This window comes from Serinus canaria, chromosome 2 (assembly GCF_022539315.1).
Source record: "Serinus canaria isolate serCan28SL12 chromosome 2, serCan2020, whole genome shotgun sequence".
NCBI lineage: Eukaryota > Metazoa > Chordata > Aves > Passeriformes > Fringillidae > Serinus > Serinus canaria.
In genome coordinates this window covers 91,850,435-91,870,314 of record NC_066315.1, presented here as the reverse complement: position 1 = coordinate 91,870,314, position 19,880 = coordinate 91,850,435, and the positions used below count along the sequence as shown (strand labels likewise).

The 19,880-nt window shown below is 40.5% G+C and overlaps 2 protein-coding genes across 2 annotated transcripts in view; both read left to right on the top strand.

The window, feature by feature from the left end:
- Positions 1-11,778, top strand: part of PARD6G (par-6 family cell polarity regulator gamma) — a 64,207-nt gene extending 52,429 nt beyond the window's left edge. Inside the window, exon 3 of the mRNA XM_030238919.2 lies at positions 9,006-11,778. Coding sequence (XP_030094779.1) covers positions 9,006-9,865 — 860 coding nt within the window. The 3' untranslated portion in view covers positions 9,866-11,778. The remainder of the gene's footprint in view (positions 1-9,005) is intronic.
- A 953-nt stretch (positions 11,779-12,731) lies between these two features.
- On the top strand, positions 12,732-19,687 carry BLOC1S4 (biogenesis of lysosomal organelles complex 1 subunit 4). The gene is made up of 5 exons (XM_009101464.4): positions 12,732-12,991; positions 13,302-13,373; positions 14,524-14,625; positions 15,309-15,443; positions 18,707-19,687. Exons 1-5 carry the CDS (start codon positions 12,779-12,781, stop codon positions 18,803-18,805), a joined length of 621 nt encoding a protein of 206 aa, XP_009099712.1. The 5' UTR covers positions 12,732-12,778; the 3' UTR covers positions 18,806-19,687.
- Positions 19,688-19,880: the final 193 nt, after the last annotated feature.

The following is a 19,880-nucleotide window of genomic DNA, read 5'->3' as shown; positions in this document are numbered from 1 at the left end:
TAAGCAGTCTGGGATTCCCACAGTCCCACCAGCCAGGAGGGCATCCCGGTGCATCCGGGAGGCCGCAGGTGGAGGCAGAGCCTGCCAGTGCCGTAGGGCCCGGGGCATCCGGGGCAGCGGCTGTGTGGGGCTGATGAGAGCGCGCAGCTGTCGGGGCTGGCCACGGCCGCTGTTTGTCTTGTGACTGACCTGACTGCAGCCAGCAAAGTTTGGGAGACTCCCAGAGGTCGTGACTTGAAAGACAAGTGTTGTAATTAATTTCTTATGCCACGCTTGTTTTGAAGGCTTTTAATTCCATGATAAGAGGCAGAATCTGGACTTCACTTACAATCTGCTGGGTTGGAGGCAGGAACCAGAAAAGTGCTTTGAGAAGCACTGCAAATGTTTTTCTCTCCCTCCCCTCCTTTGCAGGATGTATGTGGCATTATCACACCACAACAGTGAAGCTATAAAAACATTGTCGTGTCCTTTTTTTTGAAGAGAGAAAACACAACCTTAGAAAAAAATTTGACTGCATAAAACCACATCTTTCTCTGAGAAAGTCTGGTAGCAACTTCAGAACACTCCAGGATAAAGGGTGTGGAAGAGATTGACATTTATTTCTTTGAGACTTATATTGTCATTAAATATGAACTTCTCCACAGTTAAGTGATTTTTTTAAAAAAAATATTTTTACTGGGAATTTTGAAGAATAAGTGAAAAGGCACTTCCTAGCTTGCCTGTCTGAACTAGCTTGGGATGAATAAGGTGTTACTCAGCAAAAGAATGCATGAGAAAGAATTACTTTGGAACAGAAAACAGTCTTTTTAGTAGTTTCCTTGTTTGTCACAGATTTAATGTTTGTAGCCTTTGAGTGTCTCTATTGCCACCTTTGAATAAGTGCTCCCAGTTCTGAGATATCTGTTCCTTCCAAGAAGGAAAACTGCTTGCATGCTACAGAAACATGATTAGCAGGTAGCTGAGCATGGGGCAATAAAAGAATCTTGATTGCTATCAGTTTTGCTTTTAGCTATGGAGGGAAGATCAGCCTAGACTGGAGAGGAGGAGAGCACCTGGCAGAGAAGGTGTGCATAAGTGGCAAGACAGTAGCAGAAGGGAGTGTGAAGTACCAAGTTGGCTTCGGGTTCCCTCCGGTGAGCCACAAGCTGTGTTAGCTGGGTAATAGAGATCCTGCCTTCCTCACCTCTGTTGGCTGTTGAAGTGATCTTTGATGCTGATCAAGTTACCTCTGAACAGAGGAAAAGGCTGTGTTTTAATATTTTTGCCTGTAGGATGATGGTTCTGATCAGGTTCACTATTGCAGCCCTTAAAAATAATTTCCTTTCACCTGTGCCTGTGTAAATAGTCTTGTCATGCACATACACCACCTTTATTTTATGCTGCTGGGTGTTGTGCTGCCTTTTCAAGCTACAATTGAAGCTTCTCCTGAGACTAGTATGAGACAAAAATTTTGTTTCTTTTCAGATGTATAAAATTCATATTCTGAATTCATGTGGTCTGAGGTGAATTTATTTTTATTACTTGTGGTTTTTCCAAATATTGCAACTATGGAAAATAGAATTATATTCTCTTTGCTCTTTGGCTCAATCTGTAAACATTTCATGCCTTCCACACTTCACACTTGTGCAAGATGTAATATTTTTCTACTACCAATTGGGAAACTGTTGTATTCAAGTCACTTGATAAAATTTACCGCTTTTTCTGTCATTAATGAGATTTTTATTGTATTTGCACTGGCTAATAAGAGTTATTGCAGTTTTGTCTCTCATTTTGTTTTGCAAAACACATACACATTTTCTGTTGGAAAAAGTGATTCCTTTAGTGCCTATTTGAGGGAACAAACGGTGCTCCCCTCAATTGCTGGATCTGATTGAATAGGATGGTGTTTGCAGGTGAAAACTGAGTGGCTGAAGTACAATAATTAAAGCTTGCTTTTTAATAACTTTAAATCTTAAATGGTAACTTACTGAATAGATTGTATGAAATTATCAGTTGTGGAAGGTGGTTTTGAGGGTGATTTTTTTGCCCCCCAAGCATCATTGAATAGGATTGATAGCCCTCCCATTTTGCTGCCATCAGCTGAATGAATACAGTTGTTGGTTGCTGGGAGTTGTTGGATATATGGTGCTAGGCTTCTTTTGGCAGGCCAGCAGGAGAGCTGTTTACAGGTGACGCTGTTGCCCTCTGCATGCATCACTGATCCAGTACTGCTGCTGGATGCCCTCACTGCTGACTGTCCTGGGAAGCCAGCTCACCATCAAAACCTCCCTGGGGCAGCACCTGTGACCTGGCACGAACATAATAATGACTGATATCCGAGAAGTGCAGCAGAAACATGACTCCTCCCAACTTCCCACTGACCTCCTGCAGGAAGTGGGAAAGATTAACCAATACTTTAAAAAAACCCGGCAATGAAGCCAAAGCTCAAACCCCACAATTTTCTAGTGCTGCAATAACGTAATCTTTGCATAATGTGGTTTGTGGAAAGCAGCAATGGGAGAAAAGCTGTTGTTTCTGGCATGTTTTAGGATAGAAGAGAAGTCACATATCAAACTTAAAAGAAGAAAACCCTGAAAATCCTAGTAATCACTATCTGCACATCCACTGTAAAATTTGGAGTCCTGTAGCTGGCTTATGGGACAGTTTGGAAAGCTGGGTTTTGATATTTCTGAGGACAAGGATAACTTTGGGAGGCACATGGCTGGATGATTACTTATATTTGGTAGCATCCATGTCTTCCAAAGGCCTCACTTCTTTAGTGGGACAAACTTGCAGGTCATGCTTCTGCTCCATTGAAGCAGGGCTGGGAGTCAAAAGCAAGGGCCTCCTGCTGGGAAAGGAAGAAATTCAGCAAGGGAACAGTGGCCTCTGATGACAAAAAGTGAGAAGTGCAGGAGGCCACGCCAGCAGCACAGGCTATAGTCCCAAGGAATTGATTGTTTCCGTCCTCAAGGCAACCAGTTTAAAAATGTTTTTTATATATTTCTGACACTGTAAAGAGACTGAGATTAATGAAATGCCAGTTTTGACTGCTAAACCAAAGAACAAAATAACATTTACCTTCTTGAAAGAAGGTAGGATATTACAAGTTTATAAACATGTTGGAAGTAGAGATACATTTGTATCACACACCTGTGTTACGTTTTAATCCTAACCTACTAATGAACACTTCCTAAGTAGAAAGGCAAATTTATCTCTCTAGTGCTGACTGAATCACTGCAGAAAGAAGGTTGCCTTTTGCAAAACTGCAGTTTATTAGGCATAGTTCCTGCTTCAAAAGTCTTGTTGAATGTTAATGATAAACTACAACATTTAGGTGGTCTTCTAAGTTTTGATGAAATCGTGTCCAGTTTCTTCTGATACAATTTTTAAATATTCCTGCAATACATACAATGCAACGTTAGCATTCAGATAACCTTATTTTTCCCACCATTAAATACTCCTTGATGAGCAGTATTGGCACTGGTCCTCCCCCCAAGTTATAGTTCATTTTGTATCTGTTTCCTCTTAAATCCCTTTGCATGCAGTCAGCCTTACAGGTCATAAATGAGAGACTGCCAGCTTATTTGCTGTCTGATTGCTTTCACAAATGCTTCTGGTGTTGATCTTTCTGAGAAAATAGAAAGTGATTGCAGTTTCTGTCAAACATAGGCAGTGTTTTGTAGCCGGGACACAGAAAGGTAGAAGGGTTAAACATGACACGTTCCCTTGAAGTGGCTTTATGACTGCTGCTAATTTGGATGTTCAGTAATAGAGATCTGTTGGATGGAGGGGTTACCCTTCACTATTAATGACTCATTGGCCTCCTTCCCAAGCTGCCTGAAGTGCCGCTCTCCCCAGTGGAAGTAATTTTGTCTTTGAAGTACTTTCCAGGGCTGTCAACTAACGTTCCACAGTTCCCAGAGGAAATAATAAGCCATGAGTGCATGTACACTGAAAATGTAGAGTCTGAAACAAACTGTTCCTATAGGAGCCTGGCAGTCTGCTTCTCTGTGGAATTCAGCTTGTTTATACAATCTTATCTGGCTAAGCTTTGGTATTTTATCTGGCAGGCAGTTCCTATGAAAAGCAGCTGTCCAAGCAGTGGGAGTGGTGCTCCTGGTGGTTTTTTCAGAAGGTCTATAATTTCTTGTTTCATGTAAATTACAGAAATACAATACTCTCTTGGCTACAACCAAATACTCTAAGCAGTTTTCTTAGCCTTATAAATAGCCCTTTAGTATGCTCTGCTGTTATGTCCTGTGTGACTTAACCATTGGATTTGTGATGCCCCTTTGGAAGATGTATGGTGTTCTGTAAAGCCACAAGATGACTACAGAATTGTTAGAAGAGCACCTCAAAGTTATAGATTTTACAGGTATGTTTTTAATCACCATCATCACCATTGTCAAGAAAATGAACACAGTCTCCATCTCTGCATGAAGAGATCTGTACATGTATCTTTTCTAACAGAAAGGTCCCTATGGGTAAGTAGGTAGTTTAAAAAAACCCCACAAACACCTCACTGACCAAACACATAGTAACAGAAAAGACTCAGCCAAAATACTTAAGATTTAGTGAAACTCATTAATAGAGAAAATATTTCTTCAAATATACAAAAAGCTGAAGTTTTGGGGAAAAGAGTGGCTATTCAGTGCCTACAGAGGAGTTTGAGGTATTTTTTGTGTAGCTTTAGATTGCAGATTCAAGTAAGAGAGAATTGAAAAGGTCAGGAGTTCTTCTCCAACTGAGGTAAGAGAAGAACCTCATCTCTTTTTACAGGAACAGTATTTTCAGTCAAAAGCAAATTATGGGCACAAGCAAAATGCAGTCCAAGTCTGTTAAAGTTTAGTGATTGTCCAGGATTATCCATCGAGTTTGTAGTACATCTTATCTGAAAACACTGCATCTTGTGGATTAAAATGATCCATATAATCTGGTGTATTCCATGAAATGAGGAACATGTTCAAGACCTAAAAGACTAATTCTCTCTCTGTCACCTGTGTGTATGTAAGTGACATTTAAGTCTGGCCTCCTTCGAAACATAAGATATGAGTTCCTGTAAGATTCAGTGCTTTAAGCGTTGTTTAGATGTGCCATTTGATGCCACTTCTCATGCTAGTATACGTGCAGAGTTCTGTGGACCCCTTCTGTTCTTCACAAGGGGAATTTGATATGGCAACAAATGAAAAATGAGCTCTGTCTGGTTCCATATGGTACCTTCTGGTCTCGCCTGAAGCCTGGTATCAAGCACAGTCCATTTCTTTAGCTGAAGTGGCATTCCTGCTTGCAATCCTGTATGGTGAGAAACTCAAAACCTAACAAGTTGCTGACCTTCATTAAAAGAGTGTCATCATAAATTATGTACTGATACAGTTTCCATTTCAGCCTGACACATGCCACCTGAGCAGTTTAGTACCGGTCACCTTTTTTGTAACCACCCCATAGCTGATAAAAGTGAATGATGTTGGCTGAGTTCTCCCAGTTCCCTTGTGAAGAAAATTTTATTTTCATTTTGGTAGGGGATTGATGACTTTCTGCTGCCACAGCAACAGCTAATTATGTTAAACTTCAGTTGACATACTTTGCTTTATTCCTGCAGCAAGAGTAGTGGTTCTAAATAACATTGAGGGTGTAGCTGTTTTGTTCTACAAGATTGTTTTGTTTGGTTTGACTGTTTTTAAAATTTTATTTTTAGGTGATGTCTCAAGTGAGTGTAACCATTAGAGAGTGGGTTATCTTGAATTCAAGTAATGTAGTAATCCCTGTATTGTCAAAGAGCATGTATTCTGAACTTCAGATTTTTTCTAGAAAATAAAGTTGGCATTTTTTCTTAAAAACTCTTCAAATTAGCTCTCGTTTCTCCAAACTGTAATATCTTTTAACAGTTTTTACCTCTTACAATTAGATTTCATCTTCCTGGTATAGAACCCCATTTATAGTCAGAGTTGGAAACTACTGCTTGAGTCACTGTTCTAAAAACAAAAACTCCAGTCATCAGGACATGGCCTTCATTTTTTAACATGGTTCAGCCCTGTAATACTAAATCCTGGAACAGTCAGTGGTCCCACAGTGAAGGTAACCTGCATCACTTATAATGTAATCCCTGCTCATGCCTGGTTTGTGTTTGGAGGAAAAAGTTAGCATTTTTGTGGTGAGATGGGCTTTTTGTTATTAAAGGGGGTGGTTGTTTTGAAGCTGTTCAGAGGTTAGGAATGCTGGCAATCATCTGGGGAGACTGGTTAGTGGGCTGAGCACAGGTGAGGAGGTCACAGGCACAAAGCAACCACTTCTTTTGCGCCAGTGCCCTGCTGGTGGTTCAGCTTAAGGGAAATACTTGAGAAATTACTTTTGTGTGTTGGGAGAGTCATCATACTTCTGTGACTTTGCTACTTTATCGTCACAAACTTGCATCTTGAGAGAATTAACTCCCTTCGTTGCTGTTAATTTAGGGGAAAGAAAACAGTTCTGTCAAAACAATATTCACAGATTAATTATTTTGGTAAAACTTTTGCAAGTTTGCCCTAAAGTAATTAAGTATTAATATACTTACAGAGAGAGAGGGAGGTAACAGCTACCTGTGTGCTTCCAGGGGATTGATGGCTAACCAGGGCATGTGTTTCATTTTACCTGCTGTGCAATGAGCTGTACTGACCTGCCTCGTTTTCTGAGTCTTTAAGGAATGCAGGTTTTGTTTTAAGCTTTTTTGCCAGTACTCCTAGAGACAGTCTTAAATGCATAAACCCATGTGCAATTTTAGTTGGCATCTTAAACTGAAAATTTTGTGATAAAGATTCTCTTGGACCTTAAGGCACAGCAGTACTGTTCTACAGCACTGTATTTCAAGTAAGGAAGAATTTGGATTCTAGATCTGAAGCCCCAAGTTATTTTCATAGGACTGTCACAGAAATTTATCAGTGAACTGTGGGGGTGAGCTGGGCACAGTGTTGGAGACCGTGGTGATAAAAGATATCTCTTGTACACCCATACTTTACAAGGAAAAATATTTGTTGTGAACCTTTGGATCCATCAGAAGTAGCTGAATGTAGATGGTAATCTTGTTGATGGAAGAAGAGGAATAATACCTGGCTTTGGCTGCAGTAATTGGCTACTGAACTCAAAAGAGAAGTCACTGCACTACTATTCACCAGGTAGACTTGAGAAGGTGCCATTTCTCCACAGTCACTGTTTTGGGCTGTGAATACCTTTCCAGAAACCAGTTGGGAGCTTCTTGTGTTTGGGTGATTTTAAGGACTTCCAATCCTGTGCCTCACCAGTCTAAATAACACAATAGGGCCTGTGCAGCTGGTACAGCTCTGAACATCCCGGGAAGAGAGAGAAGAGGTGAATGTGAAGTTCAACACAACAGATTTGTCCAAGGAATATCTTCATTTCACAGAAACTTTTTCTTCAGGATGACCTTCCAGATGCCTTGTGATGTCCTCAGGGTTACTATAGCCAGTGTAAATAACTTACTGGAGAATGCAGAAATAATATTTCTGAAGTCTTTAAATGATTTTTTTCCAGCTCAAAGGACTATGTAGTATCACTATATAGCTTAGACTGGAATGGACCACCTTTGGAACCCACCTGATCTAACACCCTGCTCCCAGGAAGCTCAGTTAGGTCAGGTTGCTACTGACCACTTTTTTTTTAGTGTCCTTTAATTAGTATAACTTAATGTCACTTAATTGAAATCTGTCAATAATACATCTTGAAAGTGGACTTGAAAATGAAACCTTGCAAGACATAGAAATGCAATTATAAGCTTGTTTTTACTAACACCCTTTTCCCTCCTCCAGACTTTATCAGGTACTGTCTTACTCTTTCAAACATTGCTATGCAAGGTTAATTTGTCAGAGAAGCAATTTTCTTAGGGGCAGTTCTGTAATTGTACTTTGTATGGTACTGCTTGTCTTCAACAGGAGAATAAACTGAAAGTCTGTAAGTTTATCTGAAAAGTATGCTTAAACTCCCGGTGAAATAACTTTTCAGTTAGTGCATGGTTCATGTCTAAAATGTGTACAGGTTTTTTATTGTGAGAGGAGGTGATGCAGTTTGTACACTAACAACTTCATGACTTGTAAAGCACAAAATGAACTTCTAATGTGGAATAACTTAGTTTATTTGGATGAATTAAGGGTGATCACTTTTCACGTGCCCTTGAGATAACTGCTACAGAGACTGAAATATTTGAACAATTCCTTAAACTGCAGACCCCAGAAAGGCATTTTCCTGTGAATCTTGCTCTCAAGGCAGGAGTGTGGATGTGAATCCATGTCCATTCTGTGATCCTTAGCATACAGACTAAGCAGAGGAGTTTCCTTCTACCTGCTTCTCTTTCTGCCGGGCTGCTTGCTTACACACTACCTTTTGTTATATGGCACTTTTAGCACTTTTTATTGCTGTCAAGTTCAGCTGAACTGAAGTAAAATACTCCAGAGAGAAAAGTGATGTACCAAGAGATGCATATTAACAAAACTCCCTTACTAGAAAAGCCTAGGCTGAAAAAATATCTAACTACTCCCTTGCATTCTTGCTTTCATGTTTGTACCTAAGGTTAAGGCAGTGTATTGGGTATTAAAACACTCCCCAGTTCAGACTTTTAAGTTAGGAATGCATATATGCTCCTTGCCCACTTGGGAGGTATGTGTAAGATTACAGTCCAGCTCTGGAAATACAGTCCCATATCCAAGATGGTGTATCAGGCTTGCAGCAAGAAATTGCCTTCTGCGCAGCTGACAAGAGTTGAGTATCAGAAGTCTCTTTTCTCCAAAACGTGGAACAAGTATGGGGAGTCATTTTAAACAATTCATTCTGAGTGTTGTGCTGATGAACATAAAGTGAAACAAAGATTAGAGTAAATGGAAGAATTAATTGAATTTTTTTCCATATTAGTATTATTTTTTTCATATTATTATTATCTCCATATTGCTGTTAGTGCCTTCACTGAACCAACTGGAGGAGGAAAATGATCTGCAGATTGAATTATTCTGTTTGATACATTGGTACTGTTTCTCTTTCAGATGAAGTGGACTACAGCAATTTTGGGACCAATACGCTGTCGAGGAAGAAGAAGGCTCTGGTGACACTGCGCAATGACAACCTCCGTCGGCGTCCCCACATCAACATTAGCATGCCTCATGATTTTAGACCAGTGTCTTCCATAATTGATGTGGACATTCTCCCCGAAACACACAGGAGAGTGAGGCTGTATCGACACGGCTGTGAGAAACCCTTGGGTTTTTACATTCGCGATGGCACCAGTGTAAGGGTGACTCCTCACGGACTGGAAAAAGTTCCCGGTATCTTCATCTCCCGTATGGTTCCTGGTGGCTTGGCAGAGAGCACAGGCTTGCTGGCTGTGAATGACGAAGTCCTGGAAGTCAATGGCATTGAAGTAGCAGGAAAGACTCTTGACCAGGTCACAGACATGATGATTGCTAACAGCCATAATCTCATTATCACGGTCAAGCCAGCAAACCAGAGGAACAATATTATTCGGAGCAGTAGGATGTCTGGTAGCTCTGGCCAGTCCACAGACAGCACTGCAAGTCACCATAGCTTGCCTACACCTCACGTGCTGCAGAACTTCCACCCTGATGAAATGGAGAGTGATGAAGAGGCTGACATTGTCATTGAGGGTGGTCTGGAGCCACAACACATTCCTAAACTGCACAGCCTTACTTCCAGTAGCCTCTCTCGAATCAATGGCAGCAGCCTTAGCCACAGACTTCAAAGGGACCTGGTGCTCAACAACAGCTCTGGCCGAGAAAGCAACGGCAACATCCACAAATTACTCAGTTCCTTAAAAACTGATCCCCGACACAGTCTAGTTATCCCCAGAGGAGGTATCGAGGAGGACGGAACAGTCATTACACTTTAGTAGCAATTTCTGCAATTCTCTTTACAGTCTTAAGTGCCAATTGGGACATTTGACTCGTGCAACACGTGCACGAAACAGGGAGCTGACATTCTCACAGACCTCACGGATGCAGAAAACTTGCTTCCTAGGAAACGTGGCATCTGGAGTTAGACATAAAACTGTCATGCACTGCAAAATTTGTCAGGAGAAAGCCAGAGTGCAAAACCTGGTTTATGTCCCAGCCCTAAAGTGAGAACACAAATTTGTTTTAGTTGGTATAAACCTAAGCAGTCTTACAGGCTGCCCATGGCAGTGTTATATACTCGGGTTTGAAAGCATGGGTAGACGTATTTATACATGCATATATATGAATTAGATTTTAATAGTAACAGACATGTCTATTTGAAGTGGAATCTGGTTTTCTTCTAATACCAGCTAAGGAGAGAGTGCTTCTTAATAGCTACCCCATCTTCTTCTGTTACGTACAGCTCTTCTGCCGACTTGTTTACACCGTCTTTTCAGCGTTATGTCTAATCCAGACGAGCTCTGTAAAAGCAGCCGTTTCCTATTCCGGTGGTAACAGCGTTCGGGGGACGCTGCAGACACATTTTCCAAAGGAAACGATAGAAATCCATATCCGTGCAAACGCGCGTGTTTCCCGCGGCCCGAGGGGCGGCGCGGGCCGTGGCCGTGGCTGCCGGGCCATGGGCGCCACCTGCCGGCCGGCGGGGGCACCGCAGCGGGGGCAGCACCGCGGCCTTCCTGTATTCTCTTACCATATTTATTAGATGATACCTCCTTTTTTTGATTTGTCTGTGTTTTTCCCCTCCTTCCCGCATCATCTCTGTTTTTTCAAAATCATGGTTCATGTGAGTTTTTAGGCATGCAAGCCTCAGAGCTGACACTGGTCCTTGCTGTACCTTTCGGGCAACCTGAATCCTTGACAAGAGATTGCCCTACGGAGGGGAGGGGTGCTGACTGACTCTCAAGCCTAACTTAGAATAGTTCTGTTATTTTTGGACTCCTCCAGTAATAAAGCTTAATGTCTACACAGGACTTCTAGAAAATTAAAATATACTGGATATATGTGAAGGTCAGACACCTTTGCTGGGTGGCCAAGTGGCTACTGAGTGACCAGTGACTGTTGAGTCAGTACCTGTCTACTTCTGGAAACACCATGAGTTTTATGAAAGTGGTCTAATCTAAAATATTTTGTTATATCTTGATCAGTGTAAGGAACAAAATATAAATGTTTTAAAATGTATTTTTCTACTTTTAGCTTGTGTCATTTGCTCTTTGTTTTTAACTTTGTAGTACATTAAAGCTTTTTTTATATGGTGGAATAGACATTTCTTAAATATTTTATGAATATGAAAATTCAGGAGTCTTGGTTTGGAAAAATTACATTCCATTTTGGAATCTGTAATGGCTGGAAAAAGGATGTGTGGACTAATTCATTGTCGCTAATTTAGAATACCTGTGGAACAACCAGTCTTCTGCTCATGGTTAAATATCTTTGGGACATTGAACTTAGTTTATTTCTTTTAGATTTGCTTTAAGAGTTTATTTTAAAAGTCTTTCACTTACTCTCATTAAAACTTTTCTAGGTATCAAAGCAGCTATAGAGCTGTACTTATTTTTCCCAGCACAGTAAGAATAGAACATTGATCCTGTTCATCTTAAACTGTGTTTGTACTTTACCAAAGGTTTTCATTAAAAAAAAAAAATCTGATTATTGGTGCAGTAAAACAAATTAATAGCTGGATATGCTTCAGTCAATCAGACCATCTTATCTGGAAAAATTTGTTACACCTTAAATAAGACTACTTTTATGAATAAATGGATTTGTCTGGCTGAAGTTACTCATTCTACCTTGGTTAACTGATGAAAATGTGACCTTGTCTGCAATAAAATGTTCGCTGTCTTCTACTCTGTATTTTCTCCCTGTGCCTCGTGCATTTTATGTGGAAGTATCTCCCCTCCCTATGAAAACAAGGTATCCAGTTTGAGTGGCTCTTCAACTATGCAACTATTTTAGTGCAGTATCTTTTATCAGTGCTGCTTTTACGAAAGATTCCTGTTATTCTCATTTCCATGGGAACCAAGTAGCTTCCTACCCTCCTCACAGCATGGCCTGCTGCAGACCTCTGGGCTTTGAGGGGTAATTCTGGCTCCATGGAAAGAGGCCAGGATACCTCCGATGGCCACGCTGCACCCCTTTGCCCAGAGCCTGCTGGCTGTCACTGTCCATAGAAAGCGTTCTAGTACAATCTATCCAAAGTTTCCACCCCATTCACCGCAGGAGGGAGGAAGCATAAGTTGTTTCACACACACGAACAAATTGCAAACAGAACAGCCAGCTGTTGATGCGTTAACCTTGGATCCAACACTTTGTGAAGTAACTTTTAAGGCTCGCAAACATTTTGTGGGGAAAATAAACACACACACAACCCAGCTTCTATTTTGAGTGTCCTGTAACCGCAAGCAGAGCTATGTTGCACACTCACAGTGAGCTCCCTTCCCAACTCAGGCCGTAACAGGAGGAATCCGCCTGGAAACGCGGCTGAGCCGAGCGGGTTTCACAGGCCGGGACCCCTTCGGGCGGGATTGAATTGCCGAACGGGACTCTAAGGGTGTGGGCCTGAGGGAGCAGCGGCACGCCAGCCCTCGCTAAAGGCCCCATCCTCCAAAACCTCTCCTACAGACGAAGCCCCGCTCTTGTCCCAGCACCAGGCAGGGGCGGCTCGGAGGCGGCGGAACCTGAGTTTCCTCCAGCCAAGCGCCATTCCCTGCCCGGGCACCGGTGGTGCGCTCCGCTTGCAGTGCCGGACCGCGGGGGTTGGGCCGCTCGTGCCTCGCCTGCTGCGAGAGCGGCTGCGCCGGCCCGCCCGGTCATGTGAGGGGCGGTGCATCCCGGTGGGAGCGGGAGGTGGGATGGCGGCCGTCGCTAGCCCTGGTGACCGGGCTGGAGGCGAGGTGCCGGACGCCTGCCCCGGCGCGGACAGCGGGAACGTGTCCCAGAGCCAAAGCAGAGCCTCCGGCCTCGGGGAGGCGGAGGACGAAGATGCCTCGGAGGCGTCGCTCAGCGCCACCGCCGCCGCCTACTCCGCGTACCTGCTCGCCGACCGCAGCCTCTTCAGCGAGCAGGTGGGCGAGGGGCCGGGCCGGGCCGGGGGCTCCCGCACAGCGCCCGGGCTCAGGGAAGGGCTGTCACGGGAGCGCAGCCCTCTGGAGCTGGACACGCTCCTGCGCTGGGGCTATGCATGACAGGACAACCCGGGGGTCGCGTCCCTTGCGCTGGACGAAGCCGAGAGAGGGAAAAGCCTGTGGGATTTCTGTGGGACTGGCTGTAGTCTGACCGGTGTCTGTACTCCGTGGTCTTGTTTGTGAGACTGGCCGGGGTTGTGTGAATGTGTGAGTGTGTTTTCAAGCGCTTTAAGTGACCTCCGTTTTGCAGATAGAAAGCTTAGACAAGAGTCTAGAAGATTTACTGACCAGGGTGGATGAATTCGTGGGAATGCTGGATATGGTACGTATAACTTGGATGTGGTTGTATTTTCAAAGTCAGATTAAACACAGTTTAATTGGTGTTTGTAAGTAAGACACAGAGAGAAAGAAGCCTTTGGTCTAGGCATGTTCCAGTATGAAAACACGTTTGATAATTTGGTGACTTATTTTGGTAATCAGGTAACTCATGGATGAAAACTACCAAGTTTTCATGTCAGAGCAAAATGTGTCCATATAGCTATACAATCATATAATCTTATAGAACTTAGGTTGGAAAAGACCTCTAAAATCATCAAATCCAACAATTAACCCTGCATTACCATATTCATCCCTAAACCGTGTCCCAAAGTGCCACATCTTCTAAATACCTTCACCAGTTCCCTGGGCAGCCTGCTTAAATGCTTGACTACCCTTTCAGTGAAGAAATTTTTTCTAACTGCATATTTGTGTAGTTGTATTTGTATTCTTGTGTAAAAGAACAGTGTGATATTCTGCTTATTCTTGAAAATTCATAAAGACATCCTTTGTTGGGTTTATAATGAAAGTATCTAATCTGAGTTGCCAAACCACCAAAGCTGGATTTGTCTTTAGGGGACCCTCTTTTAAGAAAGGCAGTTTTGTTTTCACTTTTCTCATAGGGTTAGATGGGGGAACTGAATGGAAATTTTGTGTAAGCTGGCATTGGTAGATAGGCTGTCTTTTAAAGTGTAGCACATATGATTTTCCTGCACAATTCTGTAGGTTTGGGTTTTTTTTTTTTTAATACCAGTAAGCTAAGATTTTTGTGGTCTCATTTTTATAACAAACCTGAGGAAAAGTACAGGTAGTAAAACTTAAGACAAAATTTTAGCTTAATATGTTTTTTTCTTTAGTGTGTCTTAGAATATGCTCAATCTCAGTTCAGAAGAGATTGTATTAGCCTTCTTTAATTATAAGTATAAAGGTAAATACTAGTCTCTGCAAAATTCATTTTCTTCAAACTTACTTATAAGCTATTAAAAAAGCTATAGTGTATTGATTTTAATCTAGTGGTTTTATATTTTTTTTTCTGGTATTTTTAAACTCCAGATTTTAGTCTGTTCATTGAAGCAGTTCTAGTTTCCAGAATAAAATCTACTAAACAGTTTGTTTCATTCACTGATTTTTGTATTATTTCTTTGCATTATCTTTAGATTCGAAGTGATTCCTCTCAAGTTGTCAATGAAAGTATACCTCAAATTTACACAAAAGCTACAGAAATGAGGCAGATATATAGGAAGATTGACAAACTAGAGGTATGTATTTGCTGCCTTCTAGTGTCATTTTGTTTCCTAACAGAGGGGAAAAATCAATGTCTGCATATTTGTGTGTGTATGTGCACACATGTGGAGTGAGCTCAGGTGAGTTGTGCTCTCCATGTCCACACTGGGTTCAGTACTTCAGTGTTAATAAAGAAGACTCCATTTATGAAGAATTTCTGGGGACTGTGGGAATTCCAGACGTGTTTTAGATCTTTTTGTAACGTGTTTAAAAAAAAAAAAGAAAGAAATTGTTCATTGACTGTTTGAAGCAAGGCAGTTTTCGTGTTAGCTTTCAAAGTTTCAGAAACAAATAGAATAAGAGATCTCTTGATCCCTGATAAAGTTTCAAGACTGTTCAGATCCTTTTTTTTTTTCTTTTGGTAGTAGAAAGGCAGGTAGAAGTCTAGATTCTGAAAATCCAAATTAGTTATTTGAAAGGTAAATTGGAAAAGGAAGATTATTTTATTAGATTTAACCTGGTTTTCAGCCTTTTAAGTATCTCACGTAATTTCTAGCATTAAAGTGGACTTACAGGCAGAAGGGAAATTGAGCATGAAGTTTTTGACAACTCATTTAAGCAATGGATCTTTCACCACTCTTTTGCAATATGTAATCCTGGTTTATCTTGTTAGGGAAAATGTCATATTTATTTTGTTGTTTTTTTTATTTTACACCAGGCTTTTGTGAAAATGATTGGGAATAGTGTAGCTGGACTGGAAGAACGGGTCACAAAGGCAGAAACAGACCTTGGAGCTTTTCCAAGCACCTTCAAGAAAATCTTGCACACAATCAGCATGCCATCCTTCCTTAATGTAAGTAAAGTTTTGCTGCCATGTGACCAGCTTAGTTGCTCTGCTTACTAGACCAGATGATTAAAATAATAATAAGTTTGTTGCACATGTATATGAATGTAGCTGAACATTTTTAATATACTTTATTAGGATCTTTACAAAGCTCTCAGGCTTCTCTAGAAAAAAAAAGGAAGCAACCAAACTTAAAAATTTATTTTCTTACAAGGATTTGTTTAGCATTGCAAAACAAGGCTGAGCACACAAAGAAATGAATGTGAAGGACACAAACAGGCACATAATGCACAAGCCTTTATACTAAAACACCCCTGATCTCTGGTGGTATGCAAAGCAAGTAGGAAGAGCCTGTACAGGCAACACTGCTAAAGGATCCTTCTGCATTGATAACATCACTGCTCAAATGTTACCTAAAAGAAGATTAAAGCTAATCTGCACAGTATTTTTAAAATAAAGGTTATAGTTGTATTTAGTCCACGCAGTTGGATAATCATGTTACCACTTTGGTAAGCTTTCTAAGGATGCATTTTCTCCATTTTTCCTTGTGGACTGTTCCCTTATAAAAGACTTGAAGCACTTTCTCTGGTATATTTCAGAGATGCCTTACCTAACACTGAACTGGCATTGTGCCTTGGGTTTAAAATAATTTTTTGGTTAAAAAAAATATCACCTGAATTCCTGATGCTTCTTGACATCACCTGGCAGTACACCATTTGTAAATTCTCCTCTTTTGCATGTTGTCAGCTCACAGACTGTTTTATCTTTTAGTGTATTCATCCTGTACTAACTCAGTTTTCTGTGTTCTGGTAAGAATGATGAAAAAATAGCTTTGTAGAAGGGGAGAAGGAAGAAGATTGTGGCTTTTCAGGGTAGTTTTGTTCCACATCTTCCAAGCATATATGGCAGCAGACAAAAATACCTATAAAAAGAACATGTGTTGCCTTGTTAAGGCTCAGTTCAAGGAACTTGCTGTTTATTCTGCAGTCTTTAAGTTAGGTAATTTCTCATCTCATTCCTTCATTTTCCTTAGTGTTTAAGTTTAGGAGTTCTGTAATTTATTTATTTTAAAAAAATCTAAAATCAACAACACAAAGTTGCACTTGATGGGCCAGTTACAAAACCAAAAACCTGCACAAGTTGCCTTGATGGATATTCAGCAGTATTTTCCATTTTTTTCGATAAACAGTTATTAGCCAAGGAATTATAGTCTTCACTTGAAAAATTTGCAAGTTCAAAGAAAGTACTTTTTTAGTGTTGTGTGGGAACACTTTGTCAAATTAACACTTTTTCCACAATTGAAAAGGTAGAAAATCTTTGAAAGTTTCAGGAGGGTGAACCTGGCATCTCCAGTGGTTTCTTAGTTGGATTATGGATAGCAATAAAATAACACTCAAAACTTACTGGCATTATTTGATTCACTAAAAGGAAGGTTACTGTTCCAAAGTGATTCTGGGTATTGAATTGTAAAATACCTACTTCCAGTAGTAAACACAAGCATATGTGAATGAAAATGCCTATAGAGATTTCTCCATTTGCCTGATATTTAACTAGCTCAGTATGTCAATGGTAAAATACATGTTTGGAAAAGAAGGTTATTCTGATGTCATGATTTTTACTGTAGCTGTAGTTCACATTTTAGTGATAGTTTTAATTTACTCAGGTACCCTCATTCTCTTCCCTTTTAAATGTATCTGTTTACACAAAGGCTGTATTTTTTCTTTCTCAAGATGTGTATTTATAATCTCCCTTTCAGATTTTGCCCAAAGGTCTTCCCTTGTGAATACCAGGCAGTGTATAAGACTTGCTAAAAGTGTAGACCCTCAAAAGGTAAAAATGTCTGCCAAGCAGCTGCAAAAATAACTGATCCTAAATGTGTGCTTAGGCAATTGTGGGTACTGTGCCTGCCTATAAATTTCCTCACTGGATTGAAATTACTCCCTTCTTGCACAGAGGCAAATACAACACCTCTTAAATCCATGTCAGGAGTTATAGAAAACCTGTGACCTTAGATTCCCATGCTTGCAGATTGTTATGTGATAGGATAGTACAGAGTAGGAAAGTATTTTAAAAATCAGAACTTAGATTTTGAAGGTTGCTTTTACATTTGGCAAAAGTTGTGATATGGAGAACACTGATAATATACACTGTTTATAGATTAGATCTTTGTTTATATTTTTTAATTTCATTGCAACTTGAATGGCAAAACAAACTTAGAGAAATTAATGGTATTGTAAAGTTAAAGATATAATTTAATATATCAGTAATTTTCTATATAGCAGGAGAATATGTACTTAATTTTTATGGAGTGCAAATATACAGCTCAACTGAATATTGAGAAATTTCCACTTTGTTTTGTAGGTATGGTTACTTTTATCTTCATTTGGTGCTGTAAGACCATTCTGAACTCCAAGGCTATCAAACAATGATATTGGGTGTACTTCTAACTTTATTATGGGTGAAGACTAAGTTCCTCTTTCCAAACTGACAGGGCTCTCTGAAATAGTTCATCAAAATCTCTTTATTAGTTGAAAAGAACTTTTAATGAGTGAAATCTTGGTTTTCAAGCATTCTCTTTAATGCCAGGCATTGAAAACATACCCTGTGTCTGTGTTGTCTTGCAGCATTATATACATGCAGCAAGGCTGACACAGTAGTCACTAGTGGTCCTTGGTGTTGTCTCTTTCAATGAGCCATTGGATGCAGCAAAACATTGTACAGTCAATATGTAAAAGAAACATGTACGCCTTCCCTGGAAAACAGTATAACAGCTGTTTTCCTGTCCACTACCCGATTATTTTTAACATTGTGTCATATGAAGCAGCTCAGCAGGAGCAGCAACCTTCTTGAAAGAATCATTTGCTAGGTGTGTTTCCATAGGAGGACTTTTTGAGTAACTAAATGAGAATCCCGGCCCAGAGTTGACTCAAAAGAAGCAGCTGAGGAGCATTTGAATGGTAAAGGTGTATGGCTTGGAAAGGGTGAAGGTTACAATGACTCTCCCATCAGCTGAGTGGTACAGTTTGGCTTCTGCAGCGCTGGCATATCATACATGTTCCAGGACTGAGTCTTTTTAGGTGCTGGGATGGCAAAGGCCAAAGGCTGCATTTCTTCGCTAACTTTAGGAAGAAATTCATCTGAGCTGTGATTAAGAATTCATTCAACTAAGGAGATATGCCTTAAAACTTTTCTTGTTATGCATTTTAGCTCTGCAGGCTTTGTTTTAAAATGCTTTATGAAAAAGACGAAAAATAAATTTCTCTAATTTGCAGAAATCGTCTTCCTCACGACAGCAGCAGACCCCCTATGAACCTCCAGTCCTCTTCAAGACTGAAGACTATTTTCCATGTCTTAGTGAAGCACCTTATTGATGATTTTTTGCTTTGGGATATGAATCGGCCAGGATAGAGAGAGCCAAGTGAACAAAAGGAATGCCAACCTCAGAACAGCTGCATTTTCTAAGCACTATTGATGGCATATTGCCATTCTGATTCTCATTGTCTTCCTTCAGGCAATATTTTCAGGTAATCTTTGTTTGTGCTCATTATTTCAAAAGCCTTCCTAAAACACCATGTAAGTATTCAGATTATTTTGGGGAAGGAATTTAAGAATATTTTTGCATTGCATTTTTTAAAATATGGAAATAATAGGAAACATCCTATTGTATATACGTTTTTTAATACGTAAATATCTGTGCTGCTGCACATGTAAATAGCTGTATCACAAGGAGGGGGTTTATTTGTCTTTTTTCATAATATGCTGATTGAGGTGAAAGAAAAACTATGCATTAGGTTTCACGTCTATTCCAAGGTTTTAAGCCTGGTCCCTGCAGTTTGTACAGAGAAATGCACCACATTGGGATGTACTTGTTGCAGGGGCAGGACTTGGAAGGTCATCCAGGAATCAAGGACATGGCTCAATCCATGTGATGTAGTTCTAGTTCACAAAGCCAACATCTTACCCCACTGATGATCCTCAGGTCCCAGTGACCCAAGCTTTTAATTATGGCATCATTGTATTGTTTGATGTGTAACTAGGTGGACATGAAATAAATTTATATATATAGAGAGAGATATAGATGTGTAAAACCTGCTGTCAAAAAGAACAAGTATCTAAGTTGAGGAGGGATGACCCTGGACTGAACCTCAATCAGGTACCTGACCAGATTGCTTTTCCTTCACAACTCTCTGTGGATACTGAGGCTTCCCATGCTGATTGCAATTTATATTATCAATAAACTAATAGCTGGCTAACCCCTGTTGTGGTCTTGCATTTCACTGGACAGTATTTACCCACCTAGCAGGTGTTAATAATAAATTGATGTATTCCTCTGAACAAGTTTTATCTCTGCTGCTCTATTGCCAGTGTAGCTCACTAGAATACTCAAAATTCAAGTCTGGGAGGAATGCTTTAGAGAAACAATATTTCTGTAGGTTTCCTGTTGTT